Source organism: Ictidomys tridecemlineatus, chromosome 2, assembly GCF_052094955.1.
Source record: "Ictidomys tridecemlineatus isolate mIctTri1 chromosome 2, mIctTri1.hap1, whole genome shotgun sequence".
Taxonomy (NCBI): domain Eukaryota; kingdom Metazoa; phylum Chordata; class Mammalia; order Rodentia; family Sciuridae; genus Ictidomys; species Ictidomys tridecemlineatus.
Genome location: NC_135478.1, coordinates 93,127,930 through 93,150,183, shown reverse-complemented (window position 1 = coordinate 93,150,183; position 22,254 = coordinate 93,127,930). Strand labels below are relative to the sequence as shown.

The 22,254-nt window shown below is 40.0% G+C and overlaps 1 protein-coding gene across 7 annotated transcripts in view; it reads left to right on the top strand.

Moving 5' to 3' along the window:
• The first annotated feature begins 6,989 nt into the window (after positions 1–6,989).
• The window catches only part of Sbno1 (strawberry notch homolog 1), a 58,389-nt gene continuing 43,124 nt past the window's right edge, over positions 6,990–22,254 (top strand). For 2 of the 7 annotated variants that reach the window (XM_078039285.1, XM_078039283.1), the window contains exons 1-4: positions 7,288–7,502; positions 17,166–17,297; positions 17,883–17,987; positions 19,611–19,923. In XM_078039285.1, the coding sequence (XP_077895411.1) occupies positions 17,166–17,297; positions 17,883–17,987; positions 19,611–19,923 (550 nt within the window). In that variant the 5' untranslated portion in view covers positions 7,288–7,502. Of the gene's footprint in view, positions 7,129–7,285; positions 7,503–17,165; positions 17,298–17,882; positions 17,988–19,610; positions 19,924–22,254 lie in introns of those variants that run through there. The other 5 variants (XM_021729264.3, XR_013434856.1, XM_078039284.1 and 2 more) reach the window with 5 other exon arrangements.

Below are 22,254 nucleotides of genomic sequence, written 5' to 3'. Positions count from 1 at the left end.
TGAGGCTGGTCTCAAACTTGAGATCCTCCTGTCTCAACCTCGCCACAAGTTGCTGGGATTACAAGTGTGGCCACCACATGCTTTGTTTGTATTAATCAAAGTTCAGGAAGGAGACAGAGACTACACCAGTTTAAAAAAAGAAAAGAAACTACAACAGTTTTTTGTTTGTATGTTTTGGGGGGAACTGGAGATTGAATTCAAGGGTGCTCCTACCACTTAGCTACATCCCCATACCTTTCTCTCTCCTCTCTTTTTCTCTCTCTCTTTCTCTCTTCTGGTGCTGGGGATTGAACCCAGGGCCTTATGCACACAAGACAAGCATTGTACCAACTGAGCTATATTCCCAGCCCCCCTTTTTATTTTTTGAGACAGGGCCTAAGTTGTTGACATTGGCCTTGAACTTGTGATTCTCCTGTCTGAGCCTCCAGAGTCTCTGGGATTACAGGGGTGTGCCATTAAATACCTGATTACACCAGTTATTTAATGGAGGTGATATAAGGCTTTGCTACCTAGGCATAAACTGAGGTAACTGAAAGGGTAAGAGAGTATTTCAAGATATCACAGGTAGCACCTGCAGGAAGCAGGTCTCACCATTAAGCACAGGGGCCACAGAACAAGAGCTGGTGTAATTTAACCTTAGAAAGCTGGAGCAGGGGCCTCATGTCGCTGGAACTCAAACTCCAAGGAGGGAGTTCCGCTCAGCTGGTGCTCAGGTCCCTGAGCTTAGAGGGCCCCCTGTGGGGCCTCTGGTGGGTCCTGGAGTCTCAGGGGAAAGGACTGGCATGATGAGGCTAGTTCTGCAAGCTCCATTCCACTGCTGCAGGAAGGAAGCACAGCTGCCAGGGTGGAGAGGTGCTGCTTAGAGGACAGTCATAGAAAACCTTTTCCTATGTGCTCAGCATAGCTGAGTCTCTCTAGCACTTTCCACTGTGCAGTTAACAAAGAACATCTGGAGAAGCAGAAACGTAGTTTGAGTGCATCACAAAGCCCAGTATAGGAGCTTGGGTTTGGACCTGAGGGACAAAAACCCATACCCTGCTTTTTATTGTCCTTTTTACTTGCTTTGCTTGCAGCCACCTGTCTCAGGACATTTGCATGTGCTGTTTCCTCTTCATTAACTGCATCTCCCTCTTCTTTTATCTAGTAACACCTTCTATTCTTTCTTTCTTTTTAGGTTCACATAAAAATTGAGTGGAAAGTATAGCGATTTATATTTTTTATGATTTTTTTTTCTTTTCACATTTTTTTGTGGAGGGGTACCAGAGATTAATCTCAGGGGCACTCAACCACTGAGCCACATCCCCAGCCCTATTTTGTATTTTATTTGAGACAGGGTCTCACTGAGTTTCTTAGTACCCTTCCTTTGCTGAGGTTGGCTTTGCACTCATGATCTTCCTGTCTCAGACTCCCAAGCCGCTGGGATTACAGGCATGTGCCAGTACACCAGGCCTCTTTCCACATTTTTTATTGGTGTATTATTATTTATACATAATGATGGGATTTGTTGTTACATATTTGTACCTGCACACACACACAATATAACAATATAATGTGACCGACATCCCTCCCAGCATTTCCCCTCCCTCCTCCCACCCCTGGTCCCTTTCCTTTACTGGTCCCCCTTTGATTTTCATGATATCTGCTCCCCACCTTTCTTTTCTTTTTTCCTCTTTAGTTTCCACATGAGAGAAAACATGACTCTTGACCTTCTGAGTTTGGCTTGTTTCGTTGAACATAATTTCTCTAGTTCCATCTATTTTCCTTCAAATGACATAATTGCATTTTTCTTTATGGCCTAATAAAATAGATAACACCTACTTTTCAAATCTCAGTTCAGTCCTTACTTCCAAAGAAGCCAAGACAGCCCTGATGAGGTCAGATTCTCCTTTGGTGGGCTCAGCCAGCTACTTTGTAGCACTCTCAGTTTTTACATTTTGTGTAATGTTTTGATTCATGTCCACTAGTCTGTAAGGGCATTGATCTCAAGGGTGGAAATCATCCCATCTTATTTTCCTTAAACTGGGATTCCTGGCCACTAACATAGCACCTAGCATATGGTAAGCAGGCTTGTAAACAATTGTTGAATGAAGTGAGAAGTTCTGTGTGAGTAGTGGATATCATGCCTGAATAAGGATATGCTGGATCTTCTGCTTCTAGTAGCATCACTTCTGGGTATAGCTGGCTTTCATCCCTCCCTTTTTTTTTTTTTAGTACCAAGGATTGAACCCAGGGGGCACTTAACTACTGAGCTACACCCCCAGCTCTTATTTATTTATTATTATTATTATTTATTTTGAGACAGGATCTAGCTTAATTACCCAGGCCTTGCTTAGTTCCTGAGACTGGCTTTGAACTTGTGATCCTCCTGCCTCAGCCTCCTGAGTTGCTGAGATTATAGGCATGTGCCACTACTGCACCCAGCTCATTCCTCTTTGATTCCCTGATATCTCAGTATCTAAAACCTGATGCAACTTCTGCTGATTTGTGTTATCCTTCAGAGATGCTGTATGTGCATGTGAACAAATCACACACACACACACACACACACACACACACACACACACACACACACACACACACACGCAGGCACCACTCATTCAGGCACCTGTCTTTGAACAAGGGGAGTAGCACAGTTGGGCCAACCAGCTCTTCTTCAAAGACATTTAGGCTATTTCCAATCTTTTACTTTTACAAATAATGCTGCGATAAATTGCCTTGTATATAACACTAGTGTGCATATGTGCAGTTAAAAATATTCCTTGAAACACCATCTTTCACTTTGGTTCAATGTAAAGAGATTATGCAGATAGAAGCAAGCCTCTGGCTTGGATATTTAGAATAAAAAAAGTATCTCAAAGAATGGGAATACTGAGGTCAGGGCTCACTTCCAGAATCTTGTACTCATCTAATCCTAGTGTGCAACTAGAATTGGGGCCACTTGGAAACAACCAATCTCTGAAGACACCCTGTATTAACTAGACCTAATGCCTTAGGTCTCTGCTGCTGTATTTCTTTATCCTTTTATAACATAACAGATTTGACATTGCTTGTTTGCTGTCTTCTGCACTGGGTCATAAGCTAGACTAGCGAATAACAGCAAAAAAGACAAATGAGGTCCTTGTTGTATGAAAAAAAAATTAAATATTTTCTTAGTTGTAGATGGACACAATACCTTTATTTTATTTTGATTTTTTTTTAGTTGTTGATGGATCTTTATTTTACTTAATTATATGTGGTACTGAGAATTAAAACCAGTACTCACACATGCTAAGCAAGCACTTTATCACTGAGTTGCAACCCCAGCCCATGTGAAAATATTTAAATATTTTTGTCTTTGTTTTATTTTAATATATGTTTGAAGGTTAAACAAAAGGGAATCTATCTCACCATATAAAAATCAAGTCAAAATAGACCAAAGACTCAAATGTAAGACCCTTCAGGACTTTGGGTAAAGTTTTTTTTTTTTTTTTTTTTTTAAGATATAAGCCAAAAGATCAGGCAACAAAAGCAAAAATTGACAAACGGGATTACATTAAACTAAAAATCACAGCAAAGGAAACAATCAACAGAGAGAAGAGATAACCTCAGAATGGGAGAATATATTTGGGAATATTCACCTGATTAAGGGATTAATTTAATATGTAGCATATATAAGGAACTCAAAACACTATTCACAATAGCCAAGGTATGGAATCAAAACAACTCAATAGAAAAAAAAATTCAATTAGAGAATGGACAAATAAACCAAATAGACATTTCTCAAGAGTATATACAAGAACTGGGGTTGTGGCTCAGCTGTAGAGCGCTTACCTAGCACATGTGAGGCGCCAGGGTCAATTCTAAGCACCACATAAAAATAAATAAATGAAATAAAGGTATTGTGTCCATCTACAATATTTTTAAAGAGTATATACAAATGGCCAACAAGTATATGAAAAAAATGTCAACATCACTAATTATCAGGGAAATGGAAATAAAAAACAAGGCAGTGCCATCTCACCCCAGTTATAAAGGCTGTTATAAAAAAGACAAAAAATAATAAATGCTAGTGAAGATGTAGAGAAGGGAAACTCTCATACAAAATGGGATGTAAATCAACACAGCCATTATGGAAGACAGTATAGAGGTTCCTCAAAATGGAATCAGAAATAGAACTACCATAGGATCCTACCATCCTGCTATGGGGTATATATCCAAAGAGACTAAAACCAATATGTTGAAGAACATATGCATTTTTTTTGTGTGTGTGTGTGTATGGTATGGATTGAACCCAGGGGCTCACTCTATTGCTTGGCCTTTTTATTTTTATTTATTTATTTATTTTTATTTATTTATTTTTTTTTAATTTTTTTTTTTTAAAGAGAGAGTGAGAGAGGGGAGAGAGAGAGAGAGAGAAATTTTTTTAATATTTTATTTTTTAGTTCTCGGCGGACACAACATCTTTGTTGGTATGTGGTGCTGGGGATCGAACCCGGGCCGCACGCATGCCAGACAAGCGCGCTACCGCCTGAGCCACATCCCCAGCCCCTATTTTTATTTATTTATTTTAAAAATATTTATTCTTAAGCTTTAGGTGGATACAATATCTTTATTTTACATTTATGTGGTGTTGAGGATTGAACCTGGTGCCTTGTACATGCTAGGTGAGCACTCTGTCACTGAGCCATAACCAGAGCCCCTGACCTTTTTATTTTTTATTCTGATACAGGGTCTTGCTAAGGTGCCCAGGCTACCCTCAAACTTGCGATCACCCTGTCTTAGCCTCCCAAATTGCTGGGTATAGGGGTGCACTACTGCTACTGGCTGTACTTTTGTTTATTGCAGCACTATTCACGATAGCCAAGGTATGGAATCAAGGAAGGGGGTCCATCCATTGACAAATGGATGAAAAAATTATGTTATGTATGTGCAGTGGAATACTGTTAGGTCATAAAAGAGGAATGAAATTCTCTCATTCACAACAACACAGATGTAACTGGAGGACATATGTTAAGTGAGATAAATCAGACACAGAAGATCAATACTGCATGCTCTCACTTTTATGTAGAAACTTAAAATTGATCTCAGAGTTAGCAAATATTGTTTGTTTTGTGTGTGTGTGTGGCGGGGGTGAAGTACTGGGGATGAAGTCCAGGGCCTTGCACATGTTTGGCAAGTGCTCCATCACTGAACTATATGTCCTTAGCCCCAGAAGTAGAGAATAGCATAGTAGTGGCCTGTACAGTGGCAAATGCTTTAATGCCAACAACCGAGGAAGCCAAGGCAGGATTATAGTGACTTTAGGAGAACCTTAGCAATTTCTCAAAGTAAACAATAAAAAGGGGTGGGTTTGAAGCTCAGTGGTAAAGCACCCCTGGTTTCAATCTCAAGTACAAACACACACCCACAGACGTTACCAGAGCCTAGGAAAGATGTGGGGAGAGGAAAGGATATCGAGAGGATGATTGATAGGTATAGGAGTACAGCTGGATAGGATGATTAACTTCTTTTTCTTTCTTTCTTTTTTTGATACTGGGGATTAAAGCCAGGGGCACTTAATCACTGAGCCACATCTCCAGCCCTTTTTTGTATTTTATTTAGAGACAGTCTCACTGAGTTGCTTAGCCCCTTGCTGTTGCTGAGGTTGGCTTTGAACTCCATCCTCCTGAGCCACTGAGGTTAGAGGCATGTCCACCATGACCAGCTAGAATGATAAACTTCTAATGTTTTAGAGCACAGTAGAGTAAAACGGTTGACAACAATTAATTGAGCATTTCAAAATAGCTAGTAAGATAATTTTGACTATTTCCAATGCAAAGAAGTGATTTTTTTTTTTTTGTATTAGGAATTGCTCCCAGGGTTGCTTAATCCTGAGTTACATCCCCAACCCTTTTTTATTTTTATTTTGAGACAGGGTCTTACTATGGTGTTTAGGGTCTTAAGTTGGTGAGTTGTCCTGGAACTTGCAATCTTCTTGCCTCAGCCTTCCAGAGTCCCTGGGATTACAGACATGCATGCACCTCCACTCCCCTAGCAGAAATGGTGTTCGATGTGACAGATATGCAAAATACCCTGATCATTATGTATTGTATGCATGTATTAAAATGTCACACTGTACCCCATAAATACGTACAATTATTGTCAACTAAAAATAAAAATGTATTCTAAAAAGAAAACCATGAAAGTAAAGTGATTACCAAAGTGATCAGCTGGCATTTAAAAATGTTTATAGAAATATGCACACATACGTAATACATATGCATACAAATTCCAGGTTGGAAGATTCATAATTACCCTCGTCATGCCTATACCCTCCACCCCCATACTTTATACTGCTCCAACTACAGAGCTGGTTCGCTTTCACCAGAGGCGAGTGAGATGCACAGCCGGTAGGGGGCAAGAATCACTCAGGCCTGCCCATTACCTAAGCAACGGAGTCAAACAGCATTCTCAGAATGACTCTACAAAAGGAAAAGAAGTTAGTATGTCTGGTCTGTTAGGTCACTTAATCGTAACGAAAGTGAAAGATGGTAGGGATAAACGTTTCCTACAGCAAACATTAGTTAAGATCAATAGTTGCTTCGGGTGGCCGGGTGTTAACTAGGGACTGCGGTTGTCACACTCCATAGCATGAGGATGGCCGTAGAGGAACCCACGGGCTCCGGGTTAATTGCGGTTTCTCAATAAAGTGCTTTGAACGAGTCTAACAAGCACTGGCTATGTGAATATTATCCAAGGATGGCTAGGCATTGAAGAGCTTTTCCAAGTGACAGAAACACCACTAGGTAACTTTGCGGGCCATAGCAACCCACCAACAGGATTCTGAAAATAGCTTCGAGCCCCTCCTTAGCCGGACTTTGAAAGCTGGCACGGGACGCATGCGCAAGGCCCACCCGCTGACCTCCTGGTGGAAACCCCAGAATGCCGACCTTCTTCCCGACAGCCCGCAGGGGAGAAAGGGAGGGGGAACGGTATTCTCGCGAGGTCTCAGCGAGAGCCGGCGGAAGCAGTAGACACGTGACTGTCCTAGGTGGCCTTCGCTTTCTCCCCTCCCCCTTCTCGGAAACCCGGCCCCCTTACCCCTCGCCCACCCCAGAGCCGCGGTAATGGACCGTTTGGGTTCCGGAGTTCCTTTGGATCCGATCACTGGTACTTGGCTAGCGAGAGCTAGTGGAGTCCGTTTTTGTTGGCGAAGGCAGAGGGCGGTCAAGATGGGGGGGTGGACTCTAGGAGGGGGGCGGGGCGGAGAAGGGCGCGGGGTGGGGGGGGTGGAGAGGAAGTCACGTGGGACGCGGTGCGGGCTGCGTGCGCGCGGTGCCTCATCCGTCGCCCCGCCCCTCCCCTCCCTGCGGGCGGGGGGCTGGGGGAGGGGCGTCAAGATGGCGGCGGGGAGGTAGGCAGAGCCGGACGCCGCTGCCGCTGCCGCCGCCGCCGCCGCCTCCGCCTCCGCTCCAGTCGCCTCTGGCTCTTAAAGCTCTCACCCCCGGGGAGAAGCTGTCCTGGCGTCGGGTCCTGCGAGGAAAGTAAGTCCTCCCCTTAACCCTTTTCTCTTTCCACTCTCGTCCTCCCGGACAGCCTCCCACTCCCACCTTCCTCGGGGTCCGTGTGGGGCCGTCTGGGGGGGTAACCACCTCGCTCCGGCTTAGGGCCTCGCTCCTGGCTCGCCGACCCCCGCGGCCGCACGGCCCCGGCGGCGGCCCTCTGCACTCGCTTCCTCCTCCGTCAGCGCCGGCCCTACGGTCGCCGCGCGTGGGGCTCTCGGGCCCCGGGAGCCCCGCTGTCCCGAGCCGGAGGCACCCCTGCGGCTGGGGAGGCGGGGGCTGCGCACGCCGGTGGCGCCGGGTCGCCCCGTTTGCTTCCGCACACGACCCGGTGGCGAAGTCCCGGACCCGCGGGGAAAGTGAGCTCGGGGTCCTTCCAAGTCCTCCTGCCCGAGCCTTGGTCCCGGTTTAGGGCGAGGGAAGGAGGCGACGGGTCGCTCTTCCTGAGTCTGTCTGCCTCGCCGGCGGTTTTCCGAGAAGCCCTTAGGGCAGCGGAGAAGGTTGGCGGGACACATGGAGGCTCCTTTCACGCCTCGCCCCGCGATTAGCTTAGTTTTGCCTCCAGCGAGCCAGCAAGCTCGTCTCGTAGACCGTGAGGGTAGGCACACAGGCGAGGGAATGGCGGTTGGACATTTGCTTGCTTTGGGAGTGCTTGTGTACCGAGCATTCAAAGTTCCCCAGAGCAGTGTCTGCTCACGGGTTTCCCAGAAGTAGTTCGGGATCGGTTTAACCGCTGAGGAGATTTGGATATTCGTGAACCCTTGTGATTGTTTCTTTTCTGACCCTGGCATCCAGCTCCTCCCCTTTCCACCCGGCTTTGTGCTTCTGTTTGGTTAATGTTTGCGGACCACTAACTTGATCCTCGCACAGACAAGCTCTGTTTATGTGCGTGGTCCGTTTACTGTGGGAGGCTTTTGTTTTTGGGAGTCGCTGGTTGAGAAACGTGGGAAAAGAACCGGCGAGAAAATGAGAGTCAAATAAAGCAACGTTTTTATCCATTGAATTGCGCAGCCAATTGTAACCGCACCCGGAAGTTTGTGCTGAACACGTGTTGAGGGAAGGTTAAAATCTGGTCCCCTTTGACCTTTAAAAGTTCATTGTGAGCAGTTTATGTTAAGTTATATGTTTCATATTCTCCAGACAGCCTGAATTTGGGATGAAAGAATACTAAAGAGCCGGGCAAGGGGGTCCAGCAAACTGTCAAACTCTTAAGTGCCCCAGCTGGAATCAACTTAGCACTTGCAGATGGATTCTGTTTTCCCCGTATTTTCCAGTGATCAAGAATTGATTTTCATAAGTAGTGGGAAAAACCATATCATTGCACAAAAGATAGCTTATACAGAATTTCTGGGATGAAATGCAGAATTTGCTACTGGTCATTGGAGTAGGACGTTAATTTTGCAAGGAACAGACGTGCTTTCATCTTGTAAAGAATTGTTTCTAAAATTTTCCTGACAGAAGACATCTTTTCTTTGGCTTCTACTTAGCTCCCAATCTTTATTCCAAGCAACTCCCTTAAGTTTTAATTAAAACTTAATTTTAGTTACTGGAGAAGTATTAAAAAGGAGAGCCTAAGTAGTTGTTTATTATTCATTCCTTGAATGCTGTTAATACTAGGCAATATATGTTTCCAGAGCTTTGTTGAAATTGTTATTTAAAAATGGGCTGCATGGAGATTTCTTTTCATGCTCTTAGAGGTGATTTGCTTCAGAAGACTTCATCCACAGATATTTTATTGCATTTCTTAGAGTTTTGAGTTGAGACTTGCCACCTGTGAAGAACAAGAACACTCAGGTCTGATTTCATTGAATAGAACTTAGAGCAAACATTAGTCTCTTTGGTATCCCATGTTTTGCCTGTGTAAAGTTGGTGTGAAGATAGTTTTTGAAAGAAATTGCTTTCACATTAAGTAGCCAATCAATAACAAAATGATGTAATCCTAAACTTTTTGTAATCATCTTTTTTATAAGCTAATTGACTGATTGACTCATCTGTCCCACTCCCCCCCACTGGGGATTGAACCCGGAGGTGTTCTATTACTGAATTACATTTCTAGACCTTTTTATTTTGAGAGAGGGTCTCCCTAAATTGTCCAGGGTGGCCCCAGCAATCTAGTGAGACTCTGTCTCAAAAAATGAAAATAACTTGTGATGTAGTTCAGTGGTAAAGCACCACTGGTTCAATCCCCAGTACCAAAAAAAAAAAAAGGTAATCTTGGGATAAAACTGAATTTTTCTGTCAGTGGAAAGGCTCTTGAAGAGCAGGAACTCGGTTTTATATTAGTAAGATATAGTGTAAAACCCATCAAACTAACTTGTTTCTTGAGAGGCAACAAATTAGAGTGGTGATTTACAAATATTTGTATTACATCCACAGTAAGAAATGTTTTATATTGTGAACTAGTGTATATGTGTATACACAAATAACAAATATTTCACAAAATAACATTTCTCTGTGATAATTTTCTGTTCTATTATTAAATGGGTAAATATACTAGCCATAGATTTGAAAACTTATTAACTGTTACTGAAAATATGGTACTCTTGTCCCTTGGATATTTTTGGAAGATGAGTTCTGCAACCCCCAAAAGAGATTACAAAATGTTATCAGATTTGCATGTAACTTTTGCACATTCTCCATTATATTTTAATCATGTTTAGATTACTTATAATACTTAATACAATGTAAATGGTATATAAATAATGGTTATTGTCTGAGAAATGACAAGAAAAAAGTCTTCCTGTTGGTCTGGGGGTGTAACTCAGTGGTGGAGCACTTGTCTAGCATGTCCAAGACCTTGGGTTTGTTACGCAACACTGGGTGGTGAGGGGAGTCTACATTTGAGGACATGAAGAATTTTTTTCCAAGAATTTTTTTTTTTTTAAAAGAGAGAGTGAGAGAGAGAGAGAGAGAGAGAGAGAGAGAGAATTTTTAATATTTATTTTTTAGTTCTCAGCAGACACAACATCTTTGTTGGTATGTGGTGCTGAGGATCGAACCTGGGCCGCACGCATGCCAGGCGAGCGCGCTACCGCTTGAGCCAGGCGAGCGCGCTACCGCTTGAGCCACATCCCCAGCCCCTTCCAAGAATTTTTGATTCACGGTTGGTTGATTGCTTAAATGCGTAACCTGGGGATATTGGGTTGGAAGGGCAGGAACTTGGAGAAGTGTGGTATTAGACCTCCTGGGTTTTGTAATTTTCCAAGCTTGTATAGTTCTTAACTTGTTATATTATTTCATCTTTCTAAGTCTAATTTCTCATCTGTGACAAGGGATACTCAAGGGTTATCTTGATTAAAAGAGAAAAACCCAAATATACAGTAAGTATCAAAACCATCTGAATTTGAGCAAGTGGTGATGCAGAGAGTCCTGTCACTTTTCCTCTCTCTCTGATTCTTTCCTGTATTTTTGTTAAAGCATTTTTAAACTTTTAAACTTCATATAATTTACATACTCTTATGAATATATTTCTACAGTGGGGGATATTTTATTGAGCAGTGTTCATTAGTAGGTGTTGAAAAATACAGATTATGATGGTGCATGCCTATAATCTCAGTAACTGAGAGGCCAAGGCAGGAGGATCACAAGTATTAAGCCAGCTTGGAAAATTTAGGAAACCCTAGTTTCAAAATAAAATTAAGAAGGGATGGGTATATAGTTCATGGTAAAGTTCCCCTGGGTTTAATCCCAGTAATGCAAAAATAAATAAAAACAAAAAGGGCTGGGGATGTAGCTCAGTGGAAGAGTGCCCCTGGGTTCCATCCCCAGTTCCAACAAAACAAAACAAAACTTTTTTTTTTTTGATCATAATACTCAAGTTTGTCAAAATGATAGTAACTAGTAGCAAATATTTATTGTAGGTAGCATCACATTCACTACTCAATACAATAGTTCCAGAAGGGAAGTTCTGTTTTTATTTGCCTTTTAAAATAAGGAATCTGAGTCAGGAGGTTATTACTTGACCATTATACCATTAGTGGATGATGTCTGACCCTACAGTCCTCAACTTCTGTGTTGTGCTCTTGTCTTACAGATATGTATCCCTTATATCTGCTTAGAGCCATAAGGATCCTCTTTAGGTTTCAATGAAAAAAACCTTGTCCCGTTTCAGTATTTATATTCTCAATGGGAGCTGTCTCCTTTCTGTCTTCTGATTGGTATTGTTCCTCAGTATTCTCTTCCTGCCAAAGGTGTTTGTTTCTTATTCATCATATTAATTTTCATAGGCGTACTATTTTGAAATAAGTGATGTTTTCACATACACTTTTGATAAAAATTGAAACAGTTTTCTATTGTTTGTGATAATTTGGAGGTTAGGTTGCTGCATGGTAAGTATCACCTGAGGTCTGTGAACTTCTTTTTAAACATACTAATGTGATTTTCTTAACATCTAACAGTATTTAGCATTTATATTATACTTTGTGGATTCAAAGTGAAAATGTTTTCCTTCCCAGGAGTAAGTCTTACTTATTTACAAAACGAGATGGGCTACCATAAGTTTTTAAGGGCTCTATCTGCTTGAGAACTGAAATTGCATGTGTTTATAATAGTTTCAGAATTAGAAATATAATTAAATTTCAGAGTTTTCTTTAATAGAGTTAGAGAATTGGAGTATGCTTTGCTTCTTTTTCTTCTTCATCCCAAGAAAAAATAATTTGTGTCCAGTTGGCTGAGAGAATGGATTCTTAGGTTCCATTTTTGTATAGGATGCATATTACATTAGGAACTGTTAGCTTGTGAAAAATAATGTCTTTTATAGACATGGTCACTACTCCAAGAGTCTCAAATTGTTATTTATTTGACGTGTAAAAATTTTTTATGAGGTACAACCTGTTCTAGTATTTGAATACATTTGAAACAGCTAGATTGTGATTCCTCTGAGTGAATTCTGAGCTGATCACTGAGTGTTATTTATAAATGTTGCTGTCTTTAATGAGCATAAAAATCTCTCCCCACAATTCCCTTCCATGATGATAGTTTTGTACTTTTAATGCTCATTGTTAAGAAAATACATTTCAAAAAGATATAACATTTTTTAGTGAATTTATATTTCATTAATAAATGGTATTTCTATACTTTGAGTATAAATACACAGGACTTGGTATGATGGATTAATGAATCTATTGAAATACAAGGACTCTGTGGTCTGTAGTTTAGAATGTGCTGCCTTAAAACAGTACTTTGGGGTGTGGTGAATAGGCTAAGGCAAGAGGATGGCATGAGCCCAGGAGTTTGAGAACAGCCTGGAAACATAGCAAGACCCTGTCTCTTTTTTGCTGTACTGGGGATTGAACTCAGGGGCACTCAACCACTGAGCCATGTCCCCAGCCCTTTTTTGTATTTTATTTAAAGATAGGGTCTCACTGAGTTTCTTACTTAGCGCCTTGCTTTTGCTGAGGCTGGCTTTTAACTCACAATCCTTCTGTCTCAGCCTCCTGAGCCCCTGGGATTACAGGTGTATGCCACTACACCCAGCTAAGACCTTGTTTCTTAAAAAATAAAAACGTTCTTTTATTTCAAATGTAAACCAGTGATTTCTAATTTTACAAAAAATAAATAATATTTTGATAGTTTCTGAAGTTTTATTACTCTCTCTCTCTTTTTTTTTTTAGTTGGACACAACACCTTTATTTCACCTGTTTATTTTTGTATGTGGTGCTGAGGATTGAACCCAGGGTCTTGCATGTGTGAGGCGAGCACTCTACCTCTGAGCCACAACCCCAGCCCAGTTTTATTACTCTTAAGTCAAGATTAACCATAGCAAAGAGTGTGGTGATGCAACTCTATGTAATACCAGCAACTCTGGAGAACTGCAAGTTCAAGGCTAGCCTCAGCAACTTTAGCAGGACCCTGTCTCTAAGTAAAAAATAAAAAGGGCTGGGGATAAAGCTCAGTGGTAAAGCACCCCTGGGTTCAGTCCCCAGTACCCACCCCCCCCAAAAAAAAGCATAGCTTGTGGCCCAAGACCCTGTTCCCACAGATCATGGGTTAAAAATGTTTTTAAAGCATTAGTTTAGAGCTCTAGGTACCATGTATTAGGATAATTGTAAAGCATGATCAAATGTTTATATTAGAAAAAAGGAATTAATTTTATTGTAAATGAATAGTGGGACATTTCTCCTTTTTTGTGTCCTTGTCATCCATTCCTTCGTATTCTTTTTTGGGGGGGGGGTGGAGAGAGCTACTGAGGATTGAACTCAGGGGCATTCGACTACTGAGCCATATCCCAGTCCCTATTTTGTGTTTTATTTAGAGATGGGGTCTCACTGATTTGCTAGTGCCTCACCATTGCCGAGGCTGACTTTGAACTCGCCTTAGCCTCCCCAGCCATTTCCTCGTATTATTTTCATCTTGCTGTCTAGTACTTTGTTCCTTGCCCCTTCATGGTTTTTTTGTTTTGTTTTTCTTGGTGCTAGGTATTGAACATAGAGGTACTCTACCACTGAACTATGTCTCCAGCCCTTTTTTATTTTTTGCAACAGGTTCTTGCTAAATTGCTGAGGCTGGCCTAGAATTTGAAATCCTCCTGCCTCAGCCTCCTGTGTAGCTAGGATTATCTGCAAGTGCCCCTCCATCTAGCCTCCCTTCAGTTTCAATCTCAGTCAGGCATTTATTCCAAAATAAGGTATTGAAACTTCTTAGGTTATTAGCATCAGCTTTACTCATTGGAAAGAAGACCCGTGAGGGCTGGGGATGTGGCTCAAGTGGGTGGTGTGCTCGCCTGGCATGCGTGGGGCACTGGGTTCAATCTTCAGCACCACATTAAAATAAAAAAAATAAATTGTTGTGTCCACCGAAAACTAAAAAATAAATATTAAAAAAAAGAAGATCCATGGCCTTTAAGAGTTTAAACTATGTAGATTTTAATCTTCTACCACTCCCTGTTGAGTGAATTTAGGTAATTTAAGCTTTCTGAACTTCAGTTTCAGTGGTAAAAATTAAATTACCTATTTTATTCAGGGTGGTTGTGAGTTTACTGATGGTAATGTATATGAGGAGCCTGACATTGTATCAGGTTTGTGGAATATACTTAGTCACTGTCAGTTTCCTTATCTTGCTCTTTCCTGCTCAAAATGTTTTTTCTCTCCTACACTTCTTTTTCTTTCTCTGTAAATTGTTGGCAAAGTCTCTTTTGGGTTCTATTTTTTGTGGTGCTGGGGATTGAACCCAGGGCCTAGGCCTAGTGCATGCTAGGCTGGTATTGAACTACACCCTAATTAATTTTTTTTGAGAAAAACAAGTATAGTCAGATTTTTCATGTTTATATATATAAATTGGTTATTTCAGATAGATTGAGAAAAGTTAAAACTGAGAAAACACTGTTTTGTTTCCCTTTCTTCTGGCTCCTGAGATCATTATATTTTGAAAAACCCCAACTTAAAATGAACTTGTTTACTCCTAAATTAACCACTGCAAAAACAAAAACAAAATCCAAATAACACTTCACATAACTTGTCCTTAAAATTTCCTGGCTCAACTTTTTTTTTTAAAGAGAGTGAAAGATGAGGGAGAGAGAGAGAGAGAGAGAGAATTTTTAATATTTATTTTTTAGTTCTCGGCGGACACAACATCTTTGTTGGTATGTGGTGCTGAGGATCGAACCCGGGCCGCACGCATGCCAGGCGAGCACGCTACTGCTTGAGCCACATCCCCAGCCCCTCAACTTTTTTTTTTTAATATTTATTTTTTAGTTGTATCTGGGCACAATATCTTTATTGTATTTATTTTATTTTAATGTGGTGCTGAGAATCGAACCCAGGGCCTTGTAGATGTAGACGAGCAATCTACTGCTGAGCTACCATCCCAGCCCCATCCTGGCTTAACTTTGATGTTTTCATTTTCTCATGGCTTAACTTTTTTGAAGGAGTGGTAGTGAGAGTTCTGAGATTGAATTTGGGGACACTTGGCCATTGAGCCACATTCTCAGCTCTATTTTGTATTTTATTTAGAGACAGAGTCTCACTGAGTTCCTTAGCAGCCCACTTTTTCCGAGGCTAGTTTTGAATTTTCTATCCTCCTGCCTCAGCCTCCCAAGCTGCTGGGATTACAGTTGTGCGATACCACCCCTGTTTTATGGCTTAATTCTTAATTGTCCATTAATTCTTAATTTCTCTGGAATGTGTTATATTCTCTCAGTCATTCTGAGTTTATATTTAAGTCTGATATATTATTTCTCCTAATTGTCCTGGAATATTCTCTCTTCTCCCTGCAATTCAGATCTATCATCTCTCTCTCGGTCTGCTGTAGCAGTTTTCCAATATGTCTTCCTGCTTCTGATCTTAGTCTGATTCTTCTTTATATTTGCTTTCCCACTGGTTTTGAGTAATCTTTCTAAATCACAAGTCTACTGTCTCAAGTGGTCATCCATCTGAAAAGCTCTTTAGTTACCTGTATTACCCACAGGATTAAGTGAACCCTCTAGAATGGTGGATAGTACTGTGGGTGATACCTTCTTTATCTATTATCTGAAACCCTTACTTATGAGCTTTCATACCCATGATGATTAATTATAAGTTGGTGTTTTTTTTTTTTTTTTGTATGTGTGTGTATATGTGTTGTTGGAGATTGAACCCAGGGCCTTGGTCATACTAGGCAAGGCTTCTACATTCCCAGCCAAATCATACTTTTTAATGAGTGCCAAATTCTTTCATCCCTTCATGATGTTCAGAGAGTCTTGTCCACGTGGTGATCTCCTCCTTGAGACTAGATCTTTCTTATCTTTATCATCTCTCTAACTAGGCAAAGTTCACTTCTTCTTTCTCTAATCCCATTGTTAACCCCTTTTTTGTTTTTGTTTACTGGGGATTGGACTCAGGGGCACTAAACTACTGAGCCACATCCCCAGCCCTATTTTGTATTTTATTTATAGACAGGGTCTCACTTGCCTTGCTTTTGCTGAGGTTGGTTTTGAACATGAAGTCCTCCTGCCTCAGTCTCCTAAGCTGCTGAGATTTCAGGGGTGCACCATGCACATGGCCCCACATGGATTTTTATTTTTATGTATGTATATATATATATATATATATATATATATATATATATATATATACACACACACATATATATTTAGTTGTAGACGGACACACTATATTTTATTTTAAAAATTCTATTTATTTTAACATTACATATATATGTAATATTATATGTATACATTACATATATATATTTCATAAATCTATTTCTTTTTTTTAAGGGGGGGGAGAGAGAGAGAGAGAGAGAGAGAGAGAGAGAGAGAGAGAGAATGAATATGTTAGTTTTCGGCGGACACAACATCTTTGTTTGTATGTGGTGCTGAGGATTGAACCCGGGCTGCACGCATGCCAGGCGAGCACACTACCGCTTGAGCCACATCCCCTGCCCCAATATATTTATTTTTATGTGTGCCAGTACCTCACACATGGGAAGCAAGTGCTCTACTACTGAGCCGCAACCCCATGGAGTTTTGTAGACATATTCTTGCTGTGGTTGACATACTTTTCTGTCCTTTCCATTTTAGTCTGAGCTTTCTGGAATTGAAGACTTATTCTTATTTTTCTCATTTCCTGACATATATCAGGTTCTTCATAAATATTGAATGATGGATTATTTATATTTAGAGAAATGTTAATATTTTTTTATGTTACTATTTAATATTTTGTCCTAAAGATGGTGGAACCAGGGCAAGATTTACTGCTTGCTGCTTTGAGTGAGAGTGGAATCAGTCCAAATGACCTCTTTGATATTGATGGTGGAGATGCAGGGCTTGCAACTCCAACGCCTACCACTCCAGTTCAGCAGGTAAGTTTTTTTAAGCCTGTTAAAAGAGTAGAATTTTTTCTTAACTTGTAGTTTTCACTTATAGAAATAGATACTATTAAATTTTTAATTTTAAGTATACATGTATTTTTCTGTTGAGTATTTGTCTTCATAAGGTAGAAAATATTTGCAATGAAAACCAAGATATGGTATTATATATTTATAAACATAAGAGATGAATTTATTGAGTTTTTGAGGGAGTATCATTAATCTCCTTTATGGTTGTCTTTGTAGTTATATAGGGACATTTTTCTGGGTCTTCTCTATGTCCATTCTCTGAAATAAAAAAATAAGATTCTAATATAGTGGAGTTTTTATGCCTGCAAAAATAGCTTTGCAATACATGGTATTAGTGATTTCATATTTTTACGTAAAGCTTGACTCCCACCCCTGGTTTTTCAAACCCAGGATTTTTATGCTACTCAAGCTTTACCACTAAGTCTCACCCCCCCCCCACACACACATATACACACACATATTTTTCTTTTTGTTAAATGCAACTCTTGTTCTTGAAACAGAGTTTACTGCTGTCCTCCTGTTTCTTTCTCTGATGTGTTTTCTCTCCAGTCGGTGCCACTTAGTGCATTAGAACTAGGTTTGGAGACGGAAGCAGCAGTTCCTGTTAAACAAGAATCAGAGACGGTACCTACTCCCGCACTGTTAAATGTGAGGGTAAGAATTGTCCAGATTTGGCATTATTCTAAAATAGTTGAGGATTGTAGCAAGAAAATTGCCTTTTGAGTATGGAGTAGTTTTATTTCACCAGTTCTCCTTTTTTAATACTCACCCAATATCCTACTGTTATCTCCTGCTTTTTAAAAACTTTTGATTCTTGTCACTTGTGTTGATCAATGGTAATTAGAAAAAAAATTTATTGCAAACCATTTAAAACTGATGAAATAAGGATGAAATGTACATTATCTCATTATTTTCATTTTTGTTTATTTATTTCAGTTTCTATCCATTGATATTATAATTTTCATGAGATTGTTATGTTTTTGTGTGGGGGGGAAATCTGGGGATTGAATTTAACAAAATTCTGTCTCTGAGTTACATCCCTAATCTGCCTTCCCCTACCCCCCAGCCTTTTTTTGTTTTGGTACTTGGGATTGAACTCAGGAGTGCTTAATCACTGAGTCTCATTCTGAGCCCCTTTTTTTGGTGTTTTGTTTTGAGAAAAAAAAAAAAAGTTGCTGATGCTGGCTTTGAATTTGCAATCCTCCTGCCTCAGCCTCCCAAATTGCTGGGTGTGTGACACAAGCCCAGCTGTAATTATGCTTTACTTATAGAGTTCTTCCAACATTACCTTAAGCACAGAAATTATTAACTGACGCCTAGTGATAAAATGTTATTGGACCAACTGTTAACATCTGATAATTTGTATTGTCATTGAGTTGTATTACATGCCTGTAATCCCAGTGGCTCAGGAGGCTGAGGCAGGAGGATTTTGAGTTGAAAGCCAGCTTCAGCAAAAGTGAGGCACTAAGCAACTTAGACTTTGTCTATAAATAAAATACAAAATAGGGCTGGGGATGTGGTTTAGTGGTCAAGTGTCCCTGAGTTCGATCCCCAGGACTCCCTCCCTCCCAAAGAAAAAAGTAATAAATTGTAATCCAGAAGAAGGTTTTTATTAAAAGACTCATGGACAAATAGTTTGAGGAGGAAAGACATTTAAAACTATCTCAATTGTACTAATGGTAATAGATAAAGGATCTTCATATTTGCATCTCCCCCTTTTTTGGGGGTTTATTTCTACCCTACTTTACCATCCAATAAAAATAAAACAGTGGTTTTGTGTTAGGCTCACTAGCACCTACATTATCACCAGTGTTTGCAGTTTACCTGGTTCAGTTGCTTTTGTTATTTTAAGTTCTATTAATAGTGTAGCTTATATAATGAATCATTGAACAGGGATCATAGAATGTTAAAAATGGAAAATGGGCTGCAAGAGAACCCACACCTCCAGTGGTTTAAGTGATTTGCCCAAGGTTACCTACCTAGTTGGGTCAGTGCTGGCATTAGGAATCTTTTCTGTTACTAACTGTATTATTTGGAATTATTGTATATCATGGTTTGCTTGGAATAACTTTTTTTTATGTTTTCTGACTTGATGTTTATATAAAATGTCACCTTACTACCATACCTTCTTTTCCTCAAAGTGCTATGTTTTAACTTGGTAATTTATAGCTAACCTTATTAAGTTAGAAATGAAGTGCTCTACCATGTTTATAGGTAAAGACTATGTTAGAGAAGAAAATATTGTCAGTATTTAAGTGTTTTATTTTCCTTCCTAAGCAGCAGCCTCCATCTACTACAACGTTTGTGTTGAATCAAATAAATCAGCTTCCAACCTTGGGATCTACAATTGTAATGACTAAAACACCACCTGTTACAACCAATCGGCAAACCATCACTCTAACAAAGTTTATCCAGACTACTGCAAATACACGCCCTTCCGTCTCAGCACCAGTAGTAAGAAATGCCATGACTTCTGCACCTTCAAAAGAGCAGGTTCAACTGAAGGATCTACTCAAAAATAATAGTCTTAATGAACTTATGAAACTGAAACCACCTGCAAATATTGCTCAGCCAGTTGCAACAGCAGCTAGTAAGTCTGTTTTCAGCAGTATCATTTTCTGTCTTGGGTAAGCTATGTCAAAATGTTTTTTTTTTTCTAAGGATTTACTTGGGTCTCAAAAGAACAGGGCATGAAAGAGGCATTATCTGCCCTGCTCTGTATGCTTTTAACATTTGAAATCCAAGGGAAGCAAACATTTGGAGGCCAAGGTAGAGCAGGAAACTCTGCAGTGAAGTGTATGAAATTATCAAATAGCTACATTAATATGAGATCATCTTGTTTTTATATTTTGAATAACTATTAACATTTTTCTTAATCCATAAATCAGTGCTTCTTACACTTTGTGCCTATGAATGAATCACTTGGGAATCTTGTTCAAGAGCAGAGTCTGATTTAGAATGAGGCCCAAGATTCTGCATTTCTAAGTTCTCCAGAGATGTTTTATTGGTGGTCTTTGGACCATACTAGAGGTAGCAGGCTTTTCTTTGGAAGGAGGGTTGGTATTGGGAATGGAACCAAGGGTCACTTAACCACTGAACCACATTTCCAGTCCTCTCCACCACCACTCCCTTTGAAATAGGGTCTCACTAAATTGCTTAGGACCTCCCTAAGTTGCTGAGTGTAGCTTTGAACTTGGGATCCTCCTGCCTTAGTCTCCTAAATTGCTGGGATTAGAGGCATACACCATCACACGTCTGGCTAGATACTTAGATACTCTAAACTTACATGGTTTATGATTTTATCTGTCTTGGCTTCATCGCTTGTGGATAGTTAAGTCTTAAGTACTCTGATTCAGTAATACACTTTTTTTTTTTGGATATTGGAGATTGAACCCAGGGGGTGCTTTACCACTGAGCTACATCTCTGCCCCGCCTTTTTAAATATATATATTTTTTATTTTTAAGTGGACACAATATCTTTATTTTACATTTATGTGGTGCTGAGGATCGAACTTAGTGCCTTAAGCATGCTAGGCGAGCGTTCTACCTCCGAGCCACAACCCCAGCCCCTCTCAAGCCTTTTTTATTTTTAGAGATAAGTTAAGTTGCTGAGGCTGGTCTCCCAACTTGTGATCTTTCTGCCTTAGCTGCCTGAGTCCCTGGGATTATAGGTATGTGCTATCACACTTGTTCAGTAATACACTTTCAATATAAAATGGTTATATTTTCTTTGAAGAATGAGCACCCATAATATTTTTTTTTTCATTTTTTTGGGGAGAGACATAGTTCAGATAAATAACCATTTATTTATTTATTTATTTCTTGCAGTACAGGGGATTGGACCCAGGAGTGCTCTGCCACCCAGCCACATCCCCAGCCCTTTATTTTATTTAATGAATATTTTGCAGTGCTGAGAATCAATCCCTGGGCCTCACACATGTTAGGCTATATCCCCAGCATTTTATTTTCTATTTTGAGACAGGATTTTGCTAAATTACTGAGACTGGATTCAGTCAGATCCTTCCTGACTTGCCTTCCTCAGTTTCTGGGATTAGAGGCATTCCAACATGGCTCATTTATTCTTTCAAAGTATACAATTTAGTGGATTTTAGTATGTTCATAGAGTTGTGCAACCATCTTCATTATAATGTTCAAATTAAGAACAGGTTCAGGGCAGGGTATGTGGCTCAAGCGGTAGCGCACTCGTCTGGCATGTGCAGGGCGCTGGGTTCGATCCTCAGCACCACAAAAAAGTGTTGTGTCCATGGAAAACTAAAAAATAAATATTAAAAAGAACAGGTTCAGAATATTAGTGGGAAAAACTCAACAATGATTTTTTTTTTTAAATTTGTTTATAGTTGTAGGTAATCTCTACAACTATTTCGTTTGTTTTTATGTGGTGCTGAGGCTCAATCCCCGGGCCTCACTTGTGCTAGGCAAGCGCTCTACCACTGAGCTACAAACCCAGCCCGTCAATAATGACTTGACCCACTCCTTTTTAAGGAATTTGTTTGCAAATAAATTGAAAAAAATACATAAGGAATGTCAATTTTATAGTTATTCTTCTCTCTAGTGTCTTTTATTGCTCATTCATTCACCAAATATTTGAATGTGTATTAGGTGCCAGACACTCTTCTGGAATTTTGAGTCTGTAACTAGGGAAAAAAAAAAAAAACAACTAAAAACTCTGTACTCAAGGAGTTTGCTTTCTAGTGGGAAAGACAGTTTAAAAAAATTAATTACATAGTATATCAGAGTAACTAGAACCATGGATAAAAGTGAAAATGTGTGTGTGGGTAGGAGGAAATAAGTTTTAAACCGAGTGGTCAGAGGAATCTTCCAGTAAGTGTGCCAAGGTAATTTTTAAGGGTAAAATAGAATAATGTGTCCTTTTTTTTTTAATTATTACAATTTCAAACTT